This window comes from Micromesistius poutassou, assembly GCF_964030765.1.
Source record: "Micromesistius poutassou genome assembly, contig: SCAFFOLD_2282, whole genome shotgun sequence".
NCBI lineage: Eukaryota > Metazoa > Chordata > Actinopteri > Gadiformes > Gadidae > Micromesistius > Micromesistius poutassou.
This window is the reverse complement of record NW_028179485.1, coordinates 24,713-48,764: the sequence shown is the minus strand read 5'-3', so window position 1 is coordinate 48,764 and position 24,052 is coordinate 24,713. Positions and strand designations below refer to the sequence as shown.

General features: G+C 43.2%; 1 protein-coding gene across 2 annotated transcripts; it reads right to left on the bottom strand.

Moving 5' to 3' along the window:
- Window positions 1-8,633: 8,633 nt before the first annotated feature.
- LOC311372796 (uncharacterized protein) lies at window positions 8,634-23,721 on the bottom strand. 2 transcript variants are annotated; one of them, XM_084489752.1, is made up of 6 exons: window positions 23,678-23,721; window positions 16,063-16,200; window positions 13,253-13,324; window positions 12,289-12,591; window positions 10,484-10,774; window positions 8,634-9,204 (listed from the first exon to the last, which is right to left on the bottom strand). In XM_084489752.1, the coding sequence occupies exons 1-6, from the start codon at window positions 23,691-23,693 to the stop codon at window positions 8,648-8,650; spliced, it is 1,377 nt and encodes a 458-aa protein (XP_084345878.1). In that variant the 5' UTR covers window positions 23,694-23,721; the 3' UTR covers window positions 8,634-8,647. The 2 variants fall into 2 exon arrangements, with proteins under 2 accessions (XP_084345878.1, XP_084345877.1); XM_084489751.1 differs by lacking the exon at window positions 23,678-23,721 and adding an exon at window positions 22,061-22,107.
- Between the last annotated feature and the right edge of the window lie 331 nt (window positions 23,722-24,052).

Below are 24,052 nucleotides of genomic sequence, written 5' to 3'. Positions count from 1 at the left end.
CCTGCGGCGTGATAAGGAGCTACGGTAACCATGGGGACGATATATCCCGCCCACCGGTGGAGCCGATAACGGATATCCGGATCTAGACTTCCTCCTCCGTGGGCGGGTCATTGTTTACAGTCCGACCAGCAACTTTAAACGCAAGTATTGAGTTGGAGCTTATGTTTTAATTTGCAGACGAGTCTAACGTTGCTCTACTCCCGTTTTCTACACACGACGTGTTTTAATACAGTTTCATGTTTTTTAGAGCTTAACCGAAGTTCAACTCGTGTGAATTCGCCTTCCTGGCCACAGAAAATATATACTGCGCGCAGTTCTCGTTTTGTCCACCAGAGGGCAGGCGTTGACCGACTGAATATTGGCGTGTGTGGGAATATTTTTTAATTTATAACTTATTGTATGAAAAAAATCAAAACTTTAAAAACAGCGGTGTTCGTCTTGTACACCACACACTTGTACATTAGTCTTATAAAGTTATAGTAAATACTCTTTATAATTAGTCTTATAAAGTTATAGTAAATACTCTTTATAAGTAGTCTTATAAAGTTATAGTAAATACTCTTTATAATTAGTCTTATAAAGTTATGGTAAATACTCTTTATAATTAGTCTTATAAAGTTATAGTAAATACTCTTTATAATTAGTCTTATAAAGTTATAGTAAATACTCTTTATAATTAGTATATAATTAGACAGACAGACAGACATTAGTTGATTGTTAGTTACAACAGGTACAGTTTTGCTGCTCGACTGCGGAACTAAAGTCGGGGACTCTTTTGGGGGACGGACGCCCTGTGTTTTACACTGTGGTAAAACAAGCCATTAAATCAACACCTTTAACTCCACCTGTGTCTTCCGTTGATCAATACACCTCAGATTATTACAACATAGGGTATGATCATGCGTTTTATTCGTACAAACAGAACGTGTGTGCGTTTTAAACTCCCCGTTTTAATCCCGCTTTGCGTGCGGTCCCGTTCCTCGCCACTAGATGTCGCTGTTCAGTCTGTTCCCATTTTACATTACACCTTTATTAGACAGTGTTCATATAAAACATATATTATTCAGTCTGTTCCCATTTTACATTACACCTTTATTAGACAGTGTTCATATAAAACATATATTATTCAGTCTGTTCCCATTTTACATTACACCTTTATTAGACAGTGTTCATATAAAACATATATTATTCAGTCTGTTCCCATTTTACATTACACCTTTATTAGACAGTGTTCATATAAAACATATATTATTCAGTCTGTTCCCATTTTACATTACACCTTTATTAGACAGTGTTCATATAAAACATATATTATTCAGTCTGTTCCCGTTTTACATTACACCTTTATTAGACAGTGTTCATATAAAACATATATTATTCAGTCTGTTCCCGTTTTACATTACACATTTATTAGACAGTGTTCATATAAAACATATTATTCAGTCTGTTCCCGTTTTACATTACACCTTTATTAGACAGTGTTCATATAAAACATATTATTCAGTCTGTTCCCGTTTTACATTACACCTTTATTAGACAGTGTTCATATAAAACATATATTATTCAGTCTGTTCCCATTTTACATTACACCTTTATTAGACAGTGTTCATATAAAACATATATTATTCAGTCTGTTCCCGTTTTACATTAAATAAATGTAAATGTAAATGTAGGTTAGTCATTTATAATCGTTGTTTAATAGTGAAATTGGACGATAGTTATCTAAAAATAGATCTAAAATAGATAGATTAAATCTAAAATATAATCACAATCTTAACAACAGGCGTGACGCTGTTAGGTTTATTTTATTACATGAATTGCGTTTCTTTGAACACCGATCTGGGTAACCTGTGGCGTGATAAGGAGCTACGGTAACCATGGGGACGATATATCCCGCCCACCGGTGGAGCCGATACCGGATATCCGGATCTAGACTTCCTCCTCCGTGGGCGGGTCATTGTTTACAGTCCGACCAGCAACTTTAAACGCAAGTATTGAGTTGGAGCTTATGTTTTAATTTGCAGACGAGTCTAACGTTGCTCTACTCCCGTTTTCTACACACGACGTGTTTTAATACAGTTTCATGTTTTTAGAGCTTAACCGAAGTTCAACTCGTATGAATTCGCCTTCCTGGCCACAGAAAATATATACTGCGTGCAGTTCTCGTTTTGTCCACCAGAGGGCAGGCGTTGACCGACTGAATATTGGCGTGTGTGGGAATATTTTTTAATTTATAACTTATTGTATGAAAAAAATCAAAACTTTAAAAACAGCGGTGTTCGTCTTGTATTGTGGCCTGTAATGTGTAGTTATATATTTTTATTTTTAGAGATTAAGCGAAGTTCAACTCGTTCCTGACCACAAAATATATGCTGCGTGCAGTTCTCGTTTTGTCCACCAGAGGGCAGGCGTTGACCGACTGAATATTGGCGTGTGTGGGAATATTTTTTAATTTATAACTTATTGTATGAAAAAAATCAAAACTTTAAAAACAGCGGTGTTCGTCTTGTATTGTGGCCTGTAATGTGTAGTTATATATTTTTATTTTTAGAGATTAAGCGAAGTTCAACTCGTTCCTGACCACAAAATATATGCTGCGTGCAGTTCTCGTTTTGTCCACCAGAGGGCAGGCGTTGACTGGCTGTGAATCAAAGCGTGTGTGGGAACGTTTTTAATCTGTAACTTTATTAATATAATTATAATAAAATAAATATTATTATATAATTATTATATATTATTATACTTATTAAATAATAATATAATTAATTATTTAATAAGGTGCAGCACATTTCTCCTATAAGAGCACAGACTCCTCCTTGTTCCGCCAGTAACCAATCACAGGGCTTGCCTGTTTTGCCAAAGTCATTTGTCTTGTGGCACGCAGCTGCTCACCTAGCGCAGATAAAGCGTCGTCCGTGTAATCAATGAACCTCTGTTGATTATAATAAACGCAGTTCATCCGGTCTGCGTTCTTCACCAGCCCGATCATTGGGGAGAGAGCTTCAACCCCTCCTGCTCCCTGGTTCCTAGCCTTGTATTTATGGGCTGCTCCCCTGGGTTGTGTACAAGTCATTCAGAACTCAAACAAGGGAGGAGGAGGAGGAGGAGGGATGACAGAAAATGGGAAGAGAGAGAGAGCGAATGAGAGAGAGAGAGAGGCCGGTGTAAACATTAACAGTGAATGGAAGTGATGGAGAGAGATAGCGACCTGCTTTCCTCCCCCTCGATAGGAAGTGACCACCACAGAGAGGCCACAGAAGGTGCACCTTGCCCCCCCCTCACCCTTCTGCTGTGCTGACTTTAAGGGCTTGGATAAAGGAACCAGCCCATGGGTGACACTGCAGTAAGTGTCCGTTGACCGTCCGTTAGGTAAGCCGGTGATAAGCATGGTGATGTAGCATTAGCATGGGGGCTACCTCACTTAGCATGCACACCAGGAGTCAACACCAACGCCACTAGTGAATAAGAGCCTTAGATAACGGTTAGTTAACTTCATCAACTGTTGGTTCATTTAGGCTTATGAATGCATTCACTGACGATAAATAATGGTCATTAGTGTACCGTTTTTATACAGTGGTAGCATGTACGGTCCAGCCTTTGTTGTGTTCGTTTACACCGGATTCACACCGGATTAACACTGTATTCACACCGGATTCACACTGGATTAACACCGGATTCACACGAGATTCTAACTGGATTCACACCTGATTCCCACTAAACTCAATCATCCAGTCTGCGTTCTTTACTCAACTTTAAACACGCCGCCACAACCCAACAGTCATTTAGTTTGCTGCTGGCGTTGGGCTTCCTTCCTGCTCCAGCAGCCGCTGCGTTGTTCCTTCAGTACAGAGATCCCAACGTTATCTAGTGTTTGTTACCTAGAACGCGTCCCGACCACTTCTAGTACACGTCTGACAGTCTTCTGCTGGGATCTGTTTGTGTTCAACCCGTTCAGACCAATTGTTTGACTTTGCCGTCTTGTACGGCCGCTACAGCAGTAGTTGTGGTTTTAGCACAACGACTGTTTTAATGGGCTCATGTTTGATCTGTCTGAGTGTTCTCATTGTTGAGAAATTACTGTTTCTGATTTTGTTCATTACTTCAGAAAGGATTGACTGATTTGTAGTCGTAGGTATATCAGAGTCTACGGTTAATATTTTATTTGCCTTGGTTGTAACATTATCCTCTCCTGGTTTGGTTGTGGGGGTCGTTATTACCTCGTCCTGCATGGTCGTTGCAGGACGCCCCCCCCCCCCCCCCCCCCCCCGCGACCGGGTCTCCGCCCTGGGGGGGCTACAGCACCCCTACTTCAACTCACTGCCACCTCCCAGCATGCACCTGAGAGACACTAAGAACTACACCTCCCATCATGCACCTGAGACACTAAGAACTACACCTCCCAGCATGCACCTGAGAGACAGTAAGAACTACGCCTCCCATCATGCACCTGATACACTAAGAACTACACCTCCCAGCATGCACCTGAGAGACAGTAAGAACTACACCTCCCAGCATGCACCTGAGAGACAGGAAGAACTACACCTCCCAGCATGCACCTGAGAGACACTAAGAACTACACCTCCCAGCATGCACCTGAGAGACAGTAAGAAGTACACCTCCCAGCATGCACCTGAGAGACAGTAAGAACTATGCCTCCCAGCATGCACCTGAGAGACAGTAAGAACTACACCTCCCAGCATGCACCTGAGAGACAGTAAGAAGTACACCTCCCATCATGCACCTGAGACAGTAAGAACTACACCTCCCAGCATGCACATAAATCGTTGTACGATTTATTTCACTCCATAAGGTGGCTTCGGTTCCTTTGGTCGTTACATCTTCATCCCCAATGGTGACTGTTACGTTGTTAACACTACCTTTTGTTGTTAGTGCATCTACTGGCTCATTTGTGACCTTTATTTTTCCCCAAATAGTGCTAAGAATCTCTTTTTGTTTACTTGTCACTGTAGTTTAGTGGTAGGTGAAACTTCTTCCAGCTTAATACTGATTAGTGTTATGTCTTGTTTGTTGGAAATTGAAGTTTCTTCTATTTCATTAGCGACTGATGATTTTTCTACTTTAATAGTGACGAGGGTACTATCTGGCCTACTGGTGACTGGTTAGTCACCAGTCACCAGTCTTCCTCTGGCCTATTTTGCATTGATTGAGTGACCGTAACATGTTGCTTTTGTATCATACAAGTTCCTTCCCTTAGTTGATCAAATCTTATCGTCCCTATTCTTTTACTTGGAGGCTGCGTTTTATCTATTGCTACATGGTGGTAATCTATGGGATGCCTCCATTGATTTGTAGGTTTGACCGTAAAACACCAGTGTTCATGCGTCTTTAAAAGACCTATATTGCATAGATCTTGTCCCCAGGCTAATGTTCTGTTTGTGTTGCACAATTACTGCACATAGCCGTTCTCCACCTGCCAAAACAGTTAGGATAATTAGTAATAAGTACATCGTCAAGTTCTGATTGCGAGGGTAACTTAACACATAAGGCTTCTTTCTCTGACCTCTTCTTCCTTGCACTGCTTACTATTCCTGAATACCTCGGGGTTGGCCTTTCCTGCAACACTTTGATGCTTTCTCTGTTGTTACCGTCTGATTCCTGGCTGTTCCCGGTCTGCTCTGTTGGTGTGGTTTCACCCCTCCTCTGGACCCGTCCTTGGGCCAGTGGGATTTGCCACAGGCTGTAGAGGATCAGGAGCAGTTTCGCCAGCTTCAGCATCATCATCATCCTGGCTGGGCTGGGTCTGGTCCTGGGGTGGTTGGTCAATGTTGGGTGCGGCTGCGTCCAACCCCTCCCCACGCTCTTCCCTCGTCCTGGGCTGTGCAGCCTTTGTGCAGTGGTTGAGGTGGTACCAGGTGGAACTCCCTTCCACCTGGATGGCTGTTGGCGTTGCCTTGGTGACTTTGTATGGTCCTTCTCTCCTGGGCTGGTTCCACTTTCTCCTGAACACCCTCAGGTACACTTGGTCACCTGGCTCCACCCCCCTTTGTTCATTACTTCAGAAAGGATTGACTGATTCGTAGTCGTAGGTATATCAGAGTCTACGGTTAATATTTTATTTGCCTTGGTTGTAACATTATCCTCTCCTGGTTTATCCTCTCCTGGTTTGGTTGTGGGGGTCGTTATTACCTCGTCCTGCATGGTCGTTGCAGGACGCCCCCCCCCCCGCGACCAGGTCTCCGCCCTGGGGGGGCTACAGCACCCCTACTTCAACTCACTGCCACCTCCCAGCATGCACCTGAGAGACACTAAGAACTACACCTCCCAGCATGCACCTGAGAGACACTAAGAACTACACCTCCCAGCATGCACCTGAGAGACAGGAAGAACTACACCTCCCAGCATGCACCTGAGAGACAGGAAGAACTACGCCTCACAGCATGCACCTGAGAGACAGTAAGAACTACACCTCCCAGCATGCACCTGAGAGACAGGAAGAACTACACCTCCCAGCATGCACCTGAGACACTAAGAACTACACCTCCCAGCATGCACCTGAGAGACAGGAAGAACTACACCTCCCAGCATGCACCTGATGCACCATAGCAACGCATGATACACTGCACACACTGGGATTGGGATCACTGCGACCACTCGGAAGTGATCCCAATCCCATGTGTGTGTGTGTGTGTCCGGCCGTCTGTCTGTGGTTTCTTTCTACAACGGACACAGAGACACTGAGGCACCGCCCCCCCCCCCCCCCCCAACCAAAACCCAGGGAGGAGGTCCAGAATAATATCAGAACAACATTTGCTGTTTTATTTATAATTTCTGATTAACAAATTATTATTCTTAAGGCACTTATGTAACATTATTTAGTAATAAAAGGAGAATGATGATGGGCTGAACACACGAGAACATTCAGTTGGATCCACTGAGTTGTTTATTAAAATTATGCTTCATTAACAAATGCAACAGAAAAATAGTCCCTTACATGTACACAATAAACACAAGGACTGAAACAATAGAAGCTGCAGACTTTACTAATCATAAACAGGTGTGCACGTATCTTTAATAACTGAACATGTTCTGCTGCCGTTTGGTTCCCAACAGAACACCAGGAATCAATACTCAGTTTAAAGTCATTTACATCACAGACCTCCTGGTTATTATGAATGAAATATAAAATCTGCTTTAAATCAGGTTCCTTTGGCACCCAGCTGCTCTATTCACACTAACACTGAAGTAATGCATACTAGCCTTTCATGGCTCACAGTAAAACAAACAATCTCTCTTAACCTCTTGTTGTTCCTAAGGTCAGTCTTAAACTGCAAAAGACCCGCCTTCTTTGCTGAAGGTCTAGTCAGTGTGTCTGACAGACACGGTCATAGCACTAGAGGAGCAAGTAAAGGACAGCTAGCTTTACCCAGACCGAGGTCCAATCTACTGAAAAATACCATCATTTACACAACTATTTCATTATGGAATGAGCTACCAAAAAAACATACGTTCTAGCAAAAATAGCAAATACAACTTTAAAAAGTCTGCAAAAAAATCATGTGGTCCATAATGTATATACATTTTTAATGTTGTCATTTATTTTTGTAGCCTTCATATCTTTTTTAAACTTTTTTGTTAGTCTATTTCTATTTGAGTTTGACATAAGGTCAAACAAGTGATTGTCTGTTGTCTATATTTGATGTTTGGGACCCAGGAAGACTAGCTCTCTCTCTGGTGTGTTGCTAAGGGGATCCTAATGAATCTAATCTCATCTAAATCATCCTTGTTAGGATTAGGACAAAAGTGATGATCAGAGCCCTGGAGAATAAAATATGGTAATGTCTGAAAATGGACAAATATTGTAGCATAAAAAAAACATGTGATTCACCAACAATAGGTATTTAATATACATTTCAAATTAAAAATGAAATCTTAATAAAACCTGCTCAGGTAACCCTATGGAAGATCTTAAAAGTCTCTTCCTTTCATGGTTTACCAGCATCAACTTTTAGGAAGCCCCATAAAAAGGAGGGGGAGACGGGGGGGGAGGAGGGGAGAGGGAGACGAGGGGTAGACGAGGGGGAGCGGGAGGGGAGGGGGAGAGGGAGACTAGGGGGAGGGAGACGGGGGGGAGGAGGGGGAGGGAGGAGGGGGAGAAGAAGACGGGGGGCGGGGGGACGGAGGGAGAGGATAGACGAGAGAGAAAGAGAGCGAGGGATAGAGAGGGAGAAAAAGAGACAGAGACAGAGAGACAGGGGCGTGGGAAGGAGGGGTGCGGCAGGTGCAGCAGCACCCCCTGGTGGCGGAGCTTCAGAATTATTATTTTGTTATATCTTCTAAATATCTCTTTGGTTCCAGGACATTTTGTATGTGACGTTTGGGGAACGGGGCGAAGAGAGGGATGACAATCTCAACTATCCTCACTGTTCATTGACCTATCAGATTTGCGTGGACGCGACAGTGATCAGCCTAAAGCCGCGCTCACGCCAAAAGAGACGGGGCGGCGCCGATCTGTACAAAGTCAACGTATAGACGCGCTCCAGGTGACAGGCGCCTGGAACGCCTCCGTTAAGCCCACAGACCTCACGTGGACCGTAACCCCCCCCCCCCCCGCCCCCAACAACTTGTTTTGTGTGTGTGTGTGTGTGTGTGTGTGTGTGTGCCCGCCCCGCCGCTCTTCTTTTTTTTTCTACAACCGACACAGAGACGCTGAGTTACCCTCCCCCCACACTACCCTAAACCCAGGGAGGAGGTCCTCCTGGGTGAAGGTGGACCTGAAGGTGTGGATGTGTGTCAGTGTGTCTGAGGACCCTCCTACACCTCGGGACACTCTGTAGAAGGACAGAGTGCCAGCAGGCCGGTCCAGATACACTCCTACTCTGGTAGAGCCAGCGGGGGGGAGACGTATGGCTGTGTAACTACCGTTGTACCGGGCAGAGTAACGATCATCATGACAACGAAGACTCCAGGACTTGTTGTTCCTTCCAAGCCTGCTGTCATCACCCACTCCTCTCCTTGTGATTCCTCTGTATGTCACTCCTATACGAACAACTCCTTTCCACTCTACCTCCCAGTAACAGCGGCCAGTCAGAGCCTCTCTACACAACACCTGGTACCAGTGGTCAAATCTCTCTGAGTGATCCGGATACGACTGGTCCTCTCTGACCCACGTCACCTTTCTGTTGTCCTCAGACAGAGAGAGGAGTCTGTGGGCTGTGTTTGGGTCCAGTGTGAGTTCACAGGCATCTGACGGGAGAACAAGACATGATATTATTCATAATTCCCGAGATATTCCTGGTTATTCGCCCAAAATCCCCCCATTCATTTTCATTGGAAAATTTAAAAAATGCTGATTCATGCTTGAGCCCCCGCGACCCGACGGGGGCTCAATATATATATTGCTCAATATATATATATATATATATATATATACATACACATATATATATAATTTTGTATACGTGTATATATATACACATACATTTATGAATATATATATATATATATATATATATATATATATTTATAAAATGGGTGGCTTAAATCAAGCGATCTGATTGGTTCCCAACCGCCAATACAACACAATGCAGTACTTCTAGGGTCTCCGTGAGCCTCTAGTCCCTCTGGCCTCCCGCTGTCTGTTCCTGGGCTCCCTTTTAAGATGGGCCCCAGGTACTTGTCTCTCCCTCACCAGGTGTCTCCAATCGCGCTGATTGGAGAGAGAGACGCTCTGCTCTCTGCTGCCGACCAGTGGGTGGCGGCGGTATACGCCGTCCACCACTACACCTTGGACCCGCCTGGGCCGAGGTGTAAGTGGCGGGATGCCACAATATATATATATTTATAAAACGGGTGGCTTAAATCAAGCGATCTGATTGGTTCCCAACTGTTGTATATTGAGCGTATACACACAGCTATGACGCCCGTTCAGTTTACAGAGTTCAGTATCACTCCGCGCCTAACTTGAACTGTTGTTTATTTATATATAAAAGCAATAGCATAGTTCACTGAAGCCTAAAAAACATGTTGATTGCTGGAGAGGGTGGAAATGTTGTAAAGCAATAGGCACACGGTGAGTGAACTCGACAGTAGGCTAAATTGCCGGCGAACCGAGCTACCGTCTCTAGCCTTCTCTCTGAAGGACGCTACAGTGTGTTGCATAGCAACCGCCGTACACTTTGCCGGCAGCCAGGAGGGACTACTTTTTTGTATTCGTTAAAAAAAATGCTTTTCCGACTTTCTAGCTTTTTCAAAATTGAGGGTGTCTATGACTTTCATTTCGCCATACTTGCGTAACCGTTTTATAAAAGCAATAGATCACTTCAGTCAGTGGTATACGGTCATTATACCACAGTTAAGGGGCGTTGTCTGTCCCGACACGCAGCGGAGGGACGGCGACCCCCTTCACTGTGGTATAATGAACGACACAGCCTGTCGTGATCTATTGCTTAAATATATACACACCTCAACAACAACGTTATAAATACATCAACAACAAACATCTCTCCTTGGATCCAGATCTTACCAAAGACAAGCAGCTCAGCGGTGTGATTGGCCGTGCCAGCGCTGTTGCTTGCCATGCAGCAGACCGTGTTCACGCCATACCTCACCCCTCTGACGAAGAGGAACCCCCTCTCCACCCAGGCCTCTGATTGGTCGTCTGTGCCGTCCCTCTCCAGGGGCCTGCCGTTGTGGAGCCACTCGACGGTGGGCTCCGGCGTGCCGCCGGCATCGCAGGTGAAGCGGGCCGTTTGGCCCACGGGCAATCGCAGGGTAGAGGAGTGTACATCTATGATGCTGGTCATCACTGGCATCACTGAACCAGAAGAAACCAGGAGGAGAGGAGTGAACGTTTACAACACGTATCTAGAGATGCACCATCAGACACTCCCTTCACTCTCTCCTAATACCTGTCCACCAGAGGGCGACCAATAAGATTCAGACCCAGATTTTATACTTAAAAATAAGTATAATATGTAAAGATACATAAACATGCGTACACATAAGTAAACATACGTATAAATATGTACACATACATAAACATACGTACACATAAGTAAACATACGTATAAATATGTACACATACAAAAACATACGTACACATACGTAAACAAACATACTAATATACTTACATAAGTGTCTAATGGCAGTGCAAGTACAATTTATTCAGTAATTGTAGGATTTGTAGTTCAGATTCCTGTCCTATTTCACGATCCTTCCACTTGTCCATTAAGTTTGCACGTCTGAGTTATAGTTTGTTTCGTTATTGAGAATGGGTCTGTGGTTTGAGGCTAGGTTCAATTGGACAACATACATGGCTGGTTGTCTGCTTCCGCTAGAAGCTTAACATCAATGGACTTAAAAACACCTCTTCCACGTCATGACATCAACAAAACAAGGGAAACGGTTCACAGAATTCACAGTTCGGTTCATATCACGGTTTTGGTTCCACTACGTTTTGGGTAAAGCAGGGGATGACACAAGTGACTATAAAGAAAAGTACTCATATATACATGAGCTCTTTTCCAAAACGCTATGAATCCATTTGAATATCTTTCAGGAAAATGACATTTTTTACCTAGACCCACATATTTTGTTAATATTCAATTCATCCTGTTAAAATTGTTTGTTCACTCAGTCTGAATATGTTGAACAATGACTTTTAAATCAAACAATATTGTTGATTATAAATTCAAAGTTGTTATTTTTTTCAAAACGCTATTAATCCATAAAAGAAAATTCAAAACGCTGTTAATCCATTGATGGTTTATGTATTATTTTTTTTAAACAAGAGAACATGCAATATACGATATCAGGGACTCATCTCATTCTATAAATGAATATAAATCAAATAAATCCAAATGCATGGAATAAAGACCTCCACACTCGGGGCCACTCTCTGCTCCCCCTAGTCCGACAAGGTGAACCCTTTCGGCCTCACACACGAGGTCGTCCCACTGCCCTGGGGGGGCCACAAGACCTCCACACTCGGGACCACTCTCTGCTCCCCAAGGTCCCACAAGGTGAAGGCAAAAAATAGGTTTGGCGCTTGTTGCGGTTTGGAAACCAACTGCATCTTGCTGTACATTTTTGACAAGGAAATATAGTGATTTGCGTTCATCGCGTTTTGGAAAAGAGCTCCTCATATAGACACACACACAGACACACACACATGTATATATTTATATATATATATATATATAATTTGCATATGTGTATATATACACATATATACGCATACATTTATGAATATATATATATATACACACCTCAACAACAACGTTATGAATACATCAACAACAAACATCTCTTCTTGGATCCAGATCTTACCAAAGACAAGCAGCTCAGCGGTGTGATTGGCCGTGCCAGCGCTGTTGCTCGCCCTGCAGCAGACCATGTTCACGCCATACCTCACCCCTCTGACGAAGAGGAACCCCCTCTCCACCCAGGCCTCTGATTGGTCATCTGTGCCGTTCCTCTCCAGGGGCCTGCCGTTGTGGAGCCACTCGACGGTGGGCTCCGGCGTGCCGCTGGCATCGCAGGTGAAGCGGGCCACTTGGCCCACGGGCAATCGCAGGGTAGAGGAGTGTAAATCTATGATGCTGGGGGCCACCTCCTCCTCCGTGGGCATCACTGAACCAGAAGAAACCAGGAGGAGAGGAGTGAACGTTTCCAACACGTATCCAGAGATGCACCATCAGACACTCCCTTCACTCTCTCCTAATACCTGTCCACTAGAGGGCGACCCAGAAGATTCTGACCCAGTTTTCTCACCTGCCTTTTCCTAAATGATTGAATAACACAGCAGTATCTACAAAGATTTCCCAGGTTTGGGAAGACACTCCCGCTCAGAGATTAACGAGTCGGGGGTGGTGCTTGTGGAGGAGGATGCAAAACCGCTAACCAGCTCCAATTGAAACTAATGAAAGCAAACACAGAAAAAGACGCTATGTAGATGCTAGTAGTGCGCATACAGAGTAAGACATGAGTAATGGGCCCACGTGACACCCCGTGCATAACCCCAGGACTAGGCATGTGGATCAGCTTTTTTTTTTTTTTATATATGCAGGTTTAATATATTTAATATATGCTGGTTTAATATATGAGGGTTAGTTAAAATCAGCTTCAAAATTTCTTGCAATTCTTGCTATTTCTTGTATGCCATCCTAATCATTTTGTCAAGTTTGGTATTACATAACCTTTAATGCCGTTATAGCCTGTCCTACAAAGTATTTGTAGAACAGTATTCTGATCTCTTGTCCATCATATTCAGGAAGATATGATTTAAACTCACTGAAGCGCAGGGAGATTAGGAGAATACTCAGCAGTCCGAAGATCAGAATGACAATGCTGCACGACTTTAGAGCTGTTAAAGAGTAGGACACACACACACACACACACACACACAGATTAATGTACACAGAGATATATTCATACTGCATGGCTATCATTCACAGTCCAGACAGTCTCTCTACGGTCTGCAGAATCCCTCCTCGTCTTGAAGAAACACCTCAAGACCTCTACTGAGAACACCTCAGTAAGTGATGACTGGTACTGTGGCTCTGATGTTGAGTTTAGAACACACTTAAGCACAACAAGTACTGGTCTCTAGCATACATGTTATTATTCCCTCATTATTAAAATATAGACACACCTACAGTAATACATACAGTAATACAGTAACACATACAGTCATAAAGTAATACATACAGTAATACAAAGGTAATCATACAGAGGGGGGGGGGGGGCAACATGTGGCCTGCGTGTCACCAGGGTCATTAACAACGGCTCGCGCAGAAAATATGAGGATATGTATTCTGGGATCATTTTAGATATGTTCATAGTAATTATAAACTTAATGTATTTTTTTAAATTCCATAAGCCCTTGATATCACTTCAGTTAAATGAGCAGCCTTTACATATATGCATTTAAAAAACGATTGGCACACAATGTTTTTTTTTATTATTGGCAGGACATTACAAATGTTGGGGACCCCTGCAGTAAAACATACACACACAAATACACACATACATACTTAGATACATGCAGAAACATATATACACACACAAACACACACAGTAACATACTTATATACATACATACAAACATAAATACTTACATACATAAGAATACACACATACATACTATACATGCAGACATAAACATACACACACACACACACACACACACACACACACACATGAACATAGATATACACATAAACATAAATACATACATACATAAAGACAGATACATACATGAACATAGATACAGTTCATACACAAGCGTTTACCAGAGATGGGGACTTGAGTTAGAGACTTGGAGTCAAGTCGCAGTTAATTTGCCCACACAGTGACTTGAGACTCGCCTTGAGACTCGTCTAATAACAAGTATGCAAAAGACAGTACTTGTTCTGCTTAAGTGTGTTCTAAATCGTCCTCAAAAGACAAGTCCCAAAACTCGAGATTTGGGACTTGTGAACAATCATATTTTTGTTTATTTTTTTGGCGCATTAACCTTCAGGAAATGTCTGAAGAGATGATTATAATTCCTGGGTGTGTGTTATCCTCACAGTCTATTGTATTATCTGTTATAGCTCCTTTCCCTAACTAGTCCAAACTAAACTCTGTAATTCTCTGTTTCCATGCTGTCACGTCTTTTCTTAAAAGGCATACAGGGAAAGGCTGTTTTCAGGGAAAGGCTGGAATAAGGCCTGAAGTGAGGGAGGAGTTGATGAAGGTGGTGAGGAATGGCAGGACGTCACTCGAGACGACCTGGAGGAGTGAGGGGGGGGATAGAGTCAAGGGGGCATGTGGCGTTGTGGTTAGACGTAACTATTCTGTTGACATCACCAGAGGAGAGAGGGATAAAGTGGGTAAAAACAGAGGTGGGGATAGGGGGAGGGAGAATGGCGGCAGGGGTAAAAGAGGAGCTGATGTCCTTCACCTTTTGGGTAAAGACGGTTAGAAAGTCATCAGCTTTGATGGAGGAAGGAAGGGGGGGAGGGGTGAGGAGGGAAGGGAAGATGGAAAACAGTTTCCTGTGGTTGGAGGCGGAGGAGTTTATTTTGGTTGGAAGAAGGCAGATTTGGCTGTTGACACAACGGAGGTGAAGGTAGTGAGAGAGATCATCAGGACAGTCTGATCCTCTCAGCTTCCTGCAATAAATCTGTCTATGCGTTCATCAGGTTGGTCTTTTAGGCTACAAACGTTTGCTAAATTTAAATCTTGAGATGTAGATAGAAATATTTGTTTTACTGTGTGACAGTTTGACCACTGTCCCTGTCTGTCCTCTCACCATGGTTCTGTACTGCAGACTAAAAGAGTCAGGGTGGGGCTGAGGGCTTTAAATATGGTGTCAGGAAACACCTGCTGCCACTGATTGGCCCGATTTGGGCCAAACCATTTTCCCTTGTGTCAAAGGAGGACACTGGACATTGACATTGGACATTAAGGAGCGACAAGCCTAAATGCACTAGTGAAAATCACTGATCTAAAAGATGAAATGAACTTTAACATGCATGCTGTATTTCGATGAGTTTATTTATGGTTGATTAGCAAAATGCCACAGTATTATAATCCCCCTGTTAATTGGGCCTGTCTAGTGGGAGGGGCCATGGGGTATAAAAGGGGTGAGCGGCTGTCCTTCTGACAGTCTGCTGTATGCTGTTGCCAGAAGAGGTTGTCTGGGTTGTGCAGGGTGCTCAGCTCTGCACGAGATGCTAAATATCAACTGAGGTGATTATTCTATTATGTTGTAAATTATGGTTGAATGCATTCAGTAATTGAGTTTAATTTGCATTTATTTTGCTAATGGATTATTTGATTTATTGACATCGATTATTTGAAGTACCGGTTTTTGATTTAGAATATGCTTGATTTATTATAGAGAATATTTGATTATTGATTATTTGAATTGATTTAATTATTTGATTGTGGAATTGGTTTTGAATGTTTTATTTTACTATTTTCAGATGTTTGGCTTTTGACCTCCGCTGTATGCACTTATCTGACACTGGTTTATTAAGGGTACATTACCTTCACCCGAGGCAGGGTGTGACATACTGGTTTATTTATTTTTAATTCTTTAAAAAGGGCACCTACCACATCTTCTCTTCCTGGTCTCTTTCAGGTCCAAAGACGTGTCCTCAGGGTCCATAGTGAGTCCAGAGATGGTTTCCATGGTTTCTCTCTGACAGCTTCCACCACTTCTTCCCTCAAGCATCAGCTCTGCTTCATCAGCTGGAAAAAACAATGTCACATGTTTTAATTCTGACCAATCAGCTTGCATCTAATACCATCAGTATCAGGTAAGGTTTTGATATTTCTCTTATTTCTCTTACTCTTATCAGATGCCTTCATTTTACACACACACACACACACACACACACACACACACACACACACACACACACACACACACACACACACACACACACACACACACACACACACACACACACACAATACAATTCAAAGATACAACATATATAATGCAAACATACAATATATCACATAAAGATAAAACATAAAGTGTAAATATATAACGTATATCACAAAGATAAAACATACAGAGGGAGAATACAGCAGGTAGCATAATAGACATATCAGGGAAGCTCAGTCAAGCTGTACACTAGAAGGTAGTGGACATGTCTAGGAGTGGTCAAGCTGTACACTAGAAGGTAGTGGACATGTCTAGGAGTGGTCAAGCTGTACACTAGAAGGTAGTGGACATGTCTAGGAGTGGTCAAGCTGTACACTAGAAGGTAGTGGACATGTCTAGCAGTGGTCAAGCTGTACACTAGAAGGTAGTGGACATGTCTAGGAGTGGTCAAGCTGTACACTAGAAGGTAGTGGACATGTCTAGCAGTGGTCAAGCTGTACACTAGAAGGTAGTGGACATGTCTAGGAGTGGTCAAGCTGTACACTAGAAGGTAGTGGACATGTCTAGGAGTGGTCAAGCTGTACACTAGAAGGTAGTGGACATGTCTAGGAGTAGTCAAGCTGTACACTAGAAGGTAGTCTAGTGGACACGTGATGGTCCTTCTCTTTCACAAACTCCATCATCATTCTCAAAAGTTAGTTTATTTTTTGAAAGACACACACACACACACACACACACACACACACACACACACACACACACACACACACACACACACACACACACACACACACAAGCTGAATGTCAGGAGATTATCTTGCATGGACTTTGGGCTTAATGAATAAAAGCAACTCACCAATTCTATTTCACAGCAGTTATCTGGTAACTCTGGCAAAATATTGATTAGGTTGAGAAATATCACTGGATTAGGTTTTAATTTTCAGTCAGAACCTTAATGAGGGGCGTGTTTAAAGCTCTATCACTGTAAGAACCTTAATGAGGGGCGTGTTTAAAGCTCTATCACTGTAAGAACCTTAATGAGGGGCGTGTTTAAAGCTCTATCACTGTAAGGACCTTAATGAGGGGCGTGTTTAAAGTTCTATCACTGTAAGGACCTTAATGAGGGGCGTGTTTAAAGCTCTATCACTGTAAGGACCTTAATGAGGGGCGTGTTTAAAGCTCTATCACTGTAAGGACCTTAATGAGGGGCGTGTTTAAAGCTCTATCACTGTAAGAACCTTAATGAGGGGCGTGTTTGAAGCTCTAGCTAAACACGCCCCTCATTAAGGTCCTTACAGTGATAGAGCTTTAAACACGCCCCTCGTTCTGACCGGATATCAAAACCTCATTCAGTGATACTTCTCACCCTAGCCAATATTTACAAAACTAAAAGGTCTTATTTAAACTCAGACTGAAAAGGGACGAAGAAACGACTATCAACTAATCAAGCCTGTACTCAAACCTCAATATAACTTTATACAGTACAGGGTCTGACAGACGTCCTCCCTTCATCCAACATGGCAACTCTAGCTGCCAGCTAACAGCTGTGAAATAGATGAACAAATAAATGCTGTACTAACTACTAATAAATTAAGCACAATTTTCTCATTGTTATTGTCTGTTTAGTTTTAGGTGTTTAGGTGTTGATCTTTGTCTCCAAAAAGGGAGAAGTAACTCCACGTTGTGTGGAACTCTCGTTTCCTGAAAAAACATCCCTCCCTAACCACGGATGTTTCATAACAGCCATGAGGCTCCCAGCTTTAGAAACAAGCCCTTCCTCAATCAGCGGTCTGGTCTGTACTTGTGTTCTTGTGGACTTGGGAAACATCCAACATACTAGGGTTAACATGAAATCTGTTACATACGCCCCCCCCTCCAACTAGAAATGTCCCTGTTTCTTATCAGCGCTGTTAACAGAACTAAGGCTCATGAAGCCCAATGAGCCTTAGTTCCAATGCCCAAAACAACCAAGAAAACCAACAAAATACTAATGCTGTCTGATATAGACAGAGCTCTAATAAACAAGGTACACACACACACACACACACACACACACACACACACACACACACACACACACACACACACACACACACACACACACACACACACACACACACACACACACACACACACACACACACACAGTTTTGGGAAGTCTAATAATCTTCCCCCTCCACAGTGGAGCCGAGCAGCGAACATAAAGGGGAAACACACCCTGTCATTCTAGTCCAGGGTCCGGAGAGAGACAGAGACAGTGGACCATTGGTGACTGTCTGTTCTGCTAACGTCATCATAGACAGCTGCTCAGGGTTACATATATAAAGACTACAAGGATATGTCATGTTTTTTAAGAGCTAAAACAAAGTCAGTAGGAGACCTCACCCAAACGTACAGTCACTCTGAGACCCCACCCAAACACAGTCAGTTGGAGACCTCACCCAAACGTACAGTCACTCTGAGACCCCACCCAAACACAGTCAGTTGGAGACCTCACCCAAACGTACAGTCACTCTGAGACCCCACCCAAACACAGTCAGTTGGAGACCTCACCCAAACGTACAGTCACTCTGAGACCCCACCCAAACACAGTCAGTTGGAGACCCCCCCCCCCCCCCCACATTGTTAGCAGAAGGAATTCCCAGAAAACAAGTTCAAACATAATCACATAATCTTTTCTATTCTCTGTGCTCACCTTCTAATGTTTCTCCCAGACCTCTCGGTTTAAAAGGTGTTGCTCTCTGTCTCCAGAGAGAGAGAAGTCGTGTGACTTTGGTTTGGGCTTTAAACTTGGCTTTCATTTCCTGAAAAATACTTCCTGTTCTCCCCCAACCACACACACACACACACACACACACATGCTGTCTGTGGTCTTAAATTGTCAAGAGGAAACCAACATTGTCCCCAGTGTCTAACAGGATTTAACACACTCACTCACTCACTCACTCACTCACTCACTCACTCACTCACTCACACTCCGAGGTTAGTGAGGAAGAGGAGGGAATGGAGCCCTATTTCTTCAGCTTCAAAGCACTTTATTTGTCCCCAAGGGGCAATTTAAAATTTCTTAGGGATTCCTGATGACACGATAATAAAATCATAATACAACCTGTATCATGTCTGACTTGCACCTTGTTTGAAATAGCATCATTCTTCTATATGGACCATTTGAGTTTTTTCTTTTTTTCTCAATATACACTTTTCCTCTATATACACACTATATACTCAATATACTCTGAATACATGAACAATTGTTACGACAGTTCATTTCTGATTGATGGACTTACTGCTTGTGGGAAAATGTGCAATCCGACTTTTTGTCATTTGTACTTTTGGTGATAAGGCCTTTATATATTTTATAATCAGTTAATATTTTGTGATTATAAATAATCAAAGTGGGGAGTGTAATGAAACATTCCTATGTAGCTTTACTTCATCCATTTCTTTTGGCCCTTCCCAGCATCGACTGGTCCTAAGATCACACTGACGTCTGGTTCAATGCCTCATCATCTCACTTCCTTTACTCTCTCACTAACGAGTACATCTGCTCTCTGTAGAATGACGTAGCGTTCCTGCCAGGGCATGAAACTGTTAAAAGACTGACGCTATGATCACTGCTCACTCTGATACAGAGGAGACTCTTGTGTGCATACATTAAATACTCTATATATATATATAGAGTATTTAATGTATGTAATGTATCTCTGTTCCTTTTCAAGGAAATGCTCTGTCATACCAACTGTCTTTTCCACTGACTTGACCAGTGTCCTCTCAATGGCCAGTAGAGCTAGGCTGCTTAAATGGCCTTGGCCCATTGTGTTACTGGTGTAGGACTTGATCCGCTTTAAACAGGAGAAGCTTCCTTCTACACCTGCAGAAGGAAGCTATGTAGCTCTAATTGTTGCCACTAATGAAAACAGTTTGTAAAGCTGAGGCATTGCACTGTCCGACTCCATGTATTTAAGGAACACCAAGAAATCACACAGCTTTCCCCTGTCACCCTGCAAATCCTGATTTGAATACAGGACTTGAAGTTCAGACCTCAGGCTCCCTGAATCAAAGTGATGGCCAACTACCAAAACGATATTAAACTTGAACAAGGAAATGTGGGAATTATGTTAAACTGAAGCAAGGGATTGTGTGAATAGGGAATGTATGATGAAAATTGTCTAGCAATTTCGTCAAGCAAATATCAAGGGTCTGATGGAGTCACTCGTTGACTCTATCGGACCCCGAGGACTGCTTCTTCCTCTCCTGCTTTTTCTCCCCCTGCTAGCTTATCGAAGCAGCCTCTACGGAGAACTTGAGCTACAAGGATCCCCCCTCTTATTTTATCTGGTGTCTGGTTTACTGAGATAGCCCCCACGCAGTACCAAGCTGCAAAGGTGGGAAATACTTCTCTTTTCTCTTTTGGGTTACTGAGATAGTCCCCACGCAGTACCAAGCTGCCAAGGCGGGAAATACTTCTCTTATATCTAGTTTTCTACTTGCATGGTTTATTGAAACACTGCCCACGCAGTCTAAACAGACTCAATTGTTGACTCTAATAGACATGCGGAGGAAAGAGCGTGTAGACCTCTTAAGAAAACCCCTAATGGTGATGGAGTATTTAGACTCTTTTAATGAAATAGTAATTTTCTGTAACAGAGTGTAAAACGGTATTATATATTAGACTCCGTTAACATTTAAGCCCCCTTACTCTTGACAATTATTTTCTGTCATTGTGTAAACAAGTTTTTAAAATCTAAATAAAACTACCTCACTACGTTTTGTAGTAGGCAATTAAATCAGTTCCTTGGTGATTGATCCGGCTCCCCGGTAGGGGCCCGACGGACAGCCCGTAGCTCTCCCAGCCTCCGCACGATAGCTGAGTGGTGCATGACACAAACAGGGTTGATGGCGACTGGTCCGGAGAGTGAGGCAATATAAAGAGGTTCAGACTTGTTCCCCGCTTCGTGGCCCACAGGGACTGAGGTGGTAAGAGACACCCCAGAGTTCGATCGAAACGCGTATAGCCTAAATTTAGCTTAACCTCGTAGGGGCTTAAACGAGTGACCTGTGTTGGACACCTAGACCAGAGTCTTCCTCCACCGAGCTTAGCAGAGGATCTCTAACATGTACCAGGACGGCCAGCACGGGTTAAGCCCCGGGGCCGAAGGGAAACCAGTATAGGGTACCCCCTATAGGGGGTACCCTATACTTATATATATAGTATACCCTATACCCTACCCTTCTCCTACAGCCCTCATACTATAAGAACCCATTATAGGTTGTAACACTCGACAGTATGCACGCAGATTTCGACCCAAAGACTCTCGTCTAACCGCGGAATGAAAAGTGGGAACACAACACCACTTTTGCGGTTTGTGTTCAGATGGTTGTCGTGTAAAGCCAGACTTAATGGGGAACTGGGGTGGGGGACACGCGAGGTGTCAAAGTTCTACGCCCGATGCATAGGGTGTTTTGATTGGCCAGTGCATTTAGGAGGAATCCACACATAATGGAAACATAACATGAAGCCTGATTTCAAACAAACTCAGGTGTTACAAGTTATAATAATGTCTTTATCTTTCAAACTTTGGTTTTCTCGACCTCTCTTAGTTTGTCAACGTGCTTTATCCACGACCTTGAGAAGTTTTACTCAGACTAATGATGGAGTCATGATATATCACCGCTGAGCTCTGAGAACAGTCACAGACAGAGAGATCCTCTTCTTACCTCTTGTGGCGGCCATGTTACCCAGAGTGGTCTTAGAGGTAGGACCCCCCTCATCTCTCTCCTCATCCATAGCAGACTGGAGACCTGGACACAAACACAACTCCATATTGTTTCTGTGGATTGTATTTGAGTAGTGAACGTGACATTTCTATAGTGAAGACGTCCTATCCTTCTCCTGTCTGATATACTTTGTTCAGATCACATAAACACTTGATATGTCTAGATCACATACACACTCTTTCACTATCTATGTTCATTTAATTGGGAACTGGGGTGGGGGTCACGCGATGTGTCAAAGTTTGAAATAAAACCAATGCAGTGAATACAATGTTGTGACTTTAGTGTTTAAAAAATCTTTCTTCATTCCTCAAGACTGAAGCCACCATTTATTCTCCTCAGGTCAGATCAGTTTGAGGTGCAGATATATTCAATTCAGCAGTCAATTCTGAAACAGTCAATTCATTGCAACATTACTGTAACATCAAAGGCATCAAATCAAATTTGACTGCTGCTGTGCTGTTCGGGTATTTAAATTATAATTATTTAACACTTTTCAACAAAGTAGGGAGAATGGCTTTGGATATGCAGTCTAAACAAATGTCCTGAAACGACAATAATTAATGGTTGGATCCCAGGAGATGAAAGGATAAAGAAGCGTTGCTCTGGTTCGTGTTAGGCCCTTGTCAGAATAAAGTGGGCAGGGCTTATTGAGAAAACCCATTCCTAGTTACAACTCACCCACACAATCAGCAGGGCTGGGAGGGAGGATCAGACCCAGGTTGATGCATAGTAGCTTGTCCCTCTCCAACATATGATCAATCATCACCTGACTTGCACTCTCCCCTTTCCTGATCAGCATGTCGATCAGACACCGAGCCCGGTCGGCTCTGGTCGTCTGGCCCTCCAACACAGTGTCCTTGTCGTCGGTACTCAACACTTCCTCCGCCAAAAGGTCATCCAGCAGACCTTTCAAAGTTGCTATTTCGACATTCTGCACAAATCCTCTACGGATCCTTTTTAGCTCTGAAACTGAATGCAAAAGGCAATATTACATTTACGATGTTGTAGTCAATATCAATTTGTCTTCGGCCTGTTTTAAAATCAAATAGCAGGCATAAATACAAAGATCCAAATGAACGACTCCGTTGGTGGTGATTGTGTAGGCCAGTGGTTCTCAAAGTGGGGTACACGGCGCATTGCCAGGGGGTCCGTGAAGAGTTTGCTACAAAATATGTAAAAAAAAAATTTTGCACGCGCACACTGGAGAACTGCGCAAAATCAGCTGACCGCAACGTCCTATGAGACATCCTGTCGCTCTGACCCCATCCCCCGACCGCAACCAAAGACTCTCTACCCCCCCCCCCCCCCCCCCAAAGCCTTAAGGAGGAATCCACACATAATGGAAACATAACATGAAGCCTGATTCCAAACAAACTCAGGTGTTACAAGTTATAATACAGTCTTTATCTTTCAAACTTTGGTTTTCTCGACCTCTCTTAGTTTGTCAACGTGCTTTAGCCACGACCTTGAGAAGTTTTACTCAGACTAATGATGGAGTCATGATATATCACCGCTGAGCTCTGAGAACAGTCACAGACAGAGAGATCCTCTTCTTACCTCTTGTGGCGGCCATGTTACCCGGAGTGGTCTTAGAGGTAGGACCCACCTCCTCTCTCTCCTCATCCATAGCAGACTGGAGACCTGGACACAAACACAACTCCATATTCTTTCTGTGGATTATATTTGAGTAGCGAACGTGACATTTCTGCAGTGAAGACGTCCTATCCTTCTCCTGTCTGATATAGTTATACACTTTATTACTATCTTTGTTTAGATCACTAAAATAGCACCAAGTATCATTTGCGCCGGAACACGCCCCTGCTTTTGGCCAACACGCCTCTCCAGGTGCAAGTGTAGTGGCGCCTGGTTGCTGCGGGGGAAAGTCAGCTTTACGCCGGGTGCAAACTAGCAACGTGTCGGTGTAGAAAGTCA

What these genes read in the sequence shown, in the direction of transcription:
- LOC311372796 (XM_084489752.1), bottom strand. An exon ending in CGCTGAGCTGCTTGTCTTTG is followed by an intron (nt 10,775 to 12,288) that starts GTAAGATCTGGA and finishes CTTCTGGTTCAG; the next exon opens with TGATGCCAGTGATGACCAGC. An exon ending in CGCTGAGCTGCTTGTCTTTG is followed by an intron (nt 9,205 to 10,483) that starts GTAAGATCTGGA and finishes TTCTCCCGTCAG; the next exon opens with ATGCCTGTGAACTCACACTG.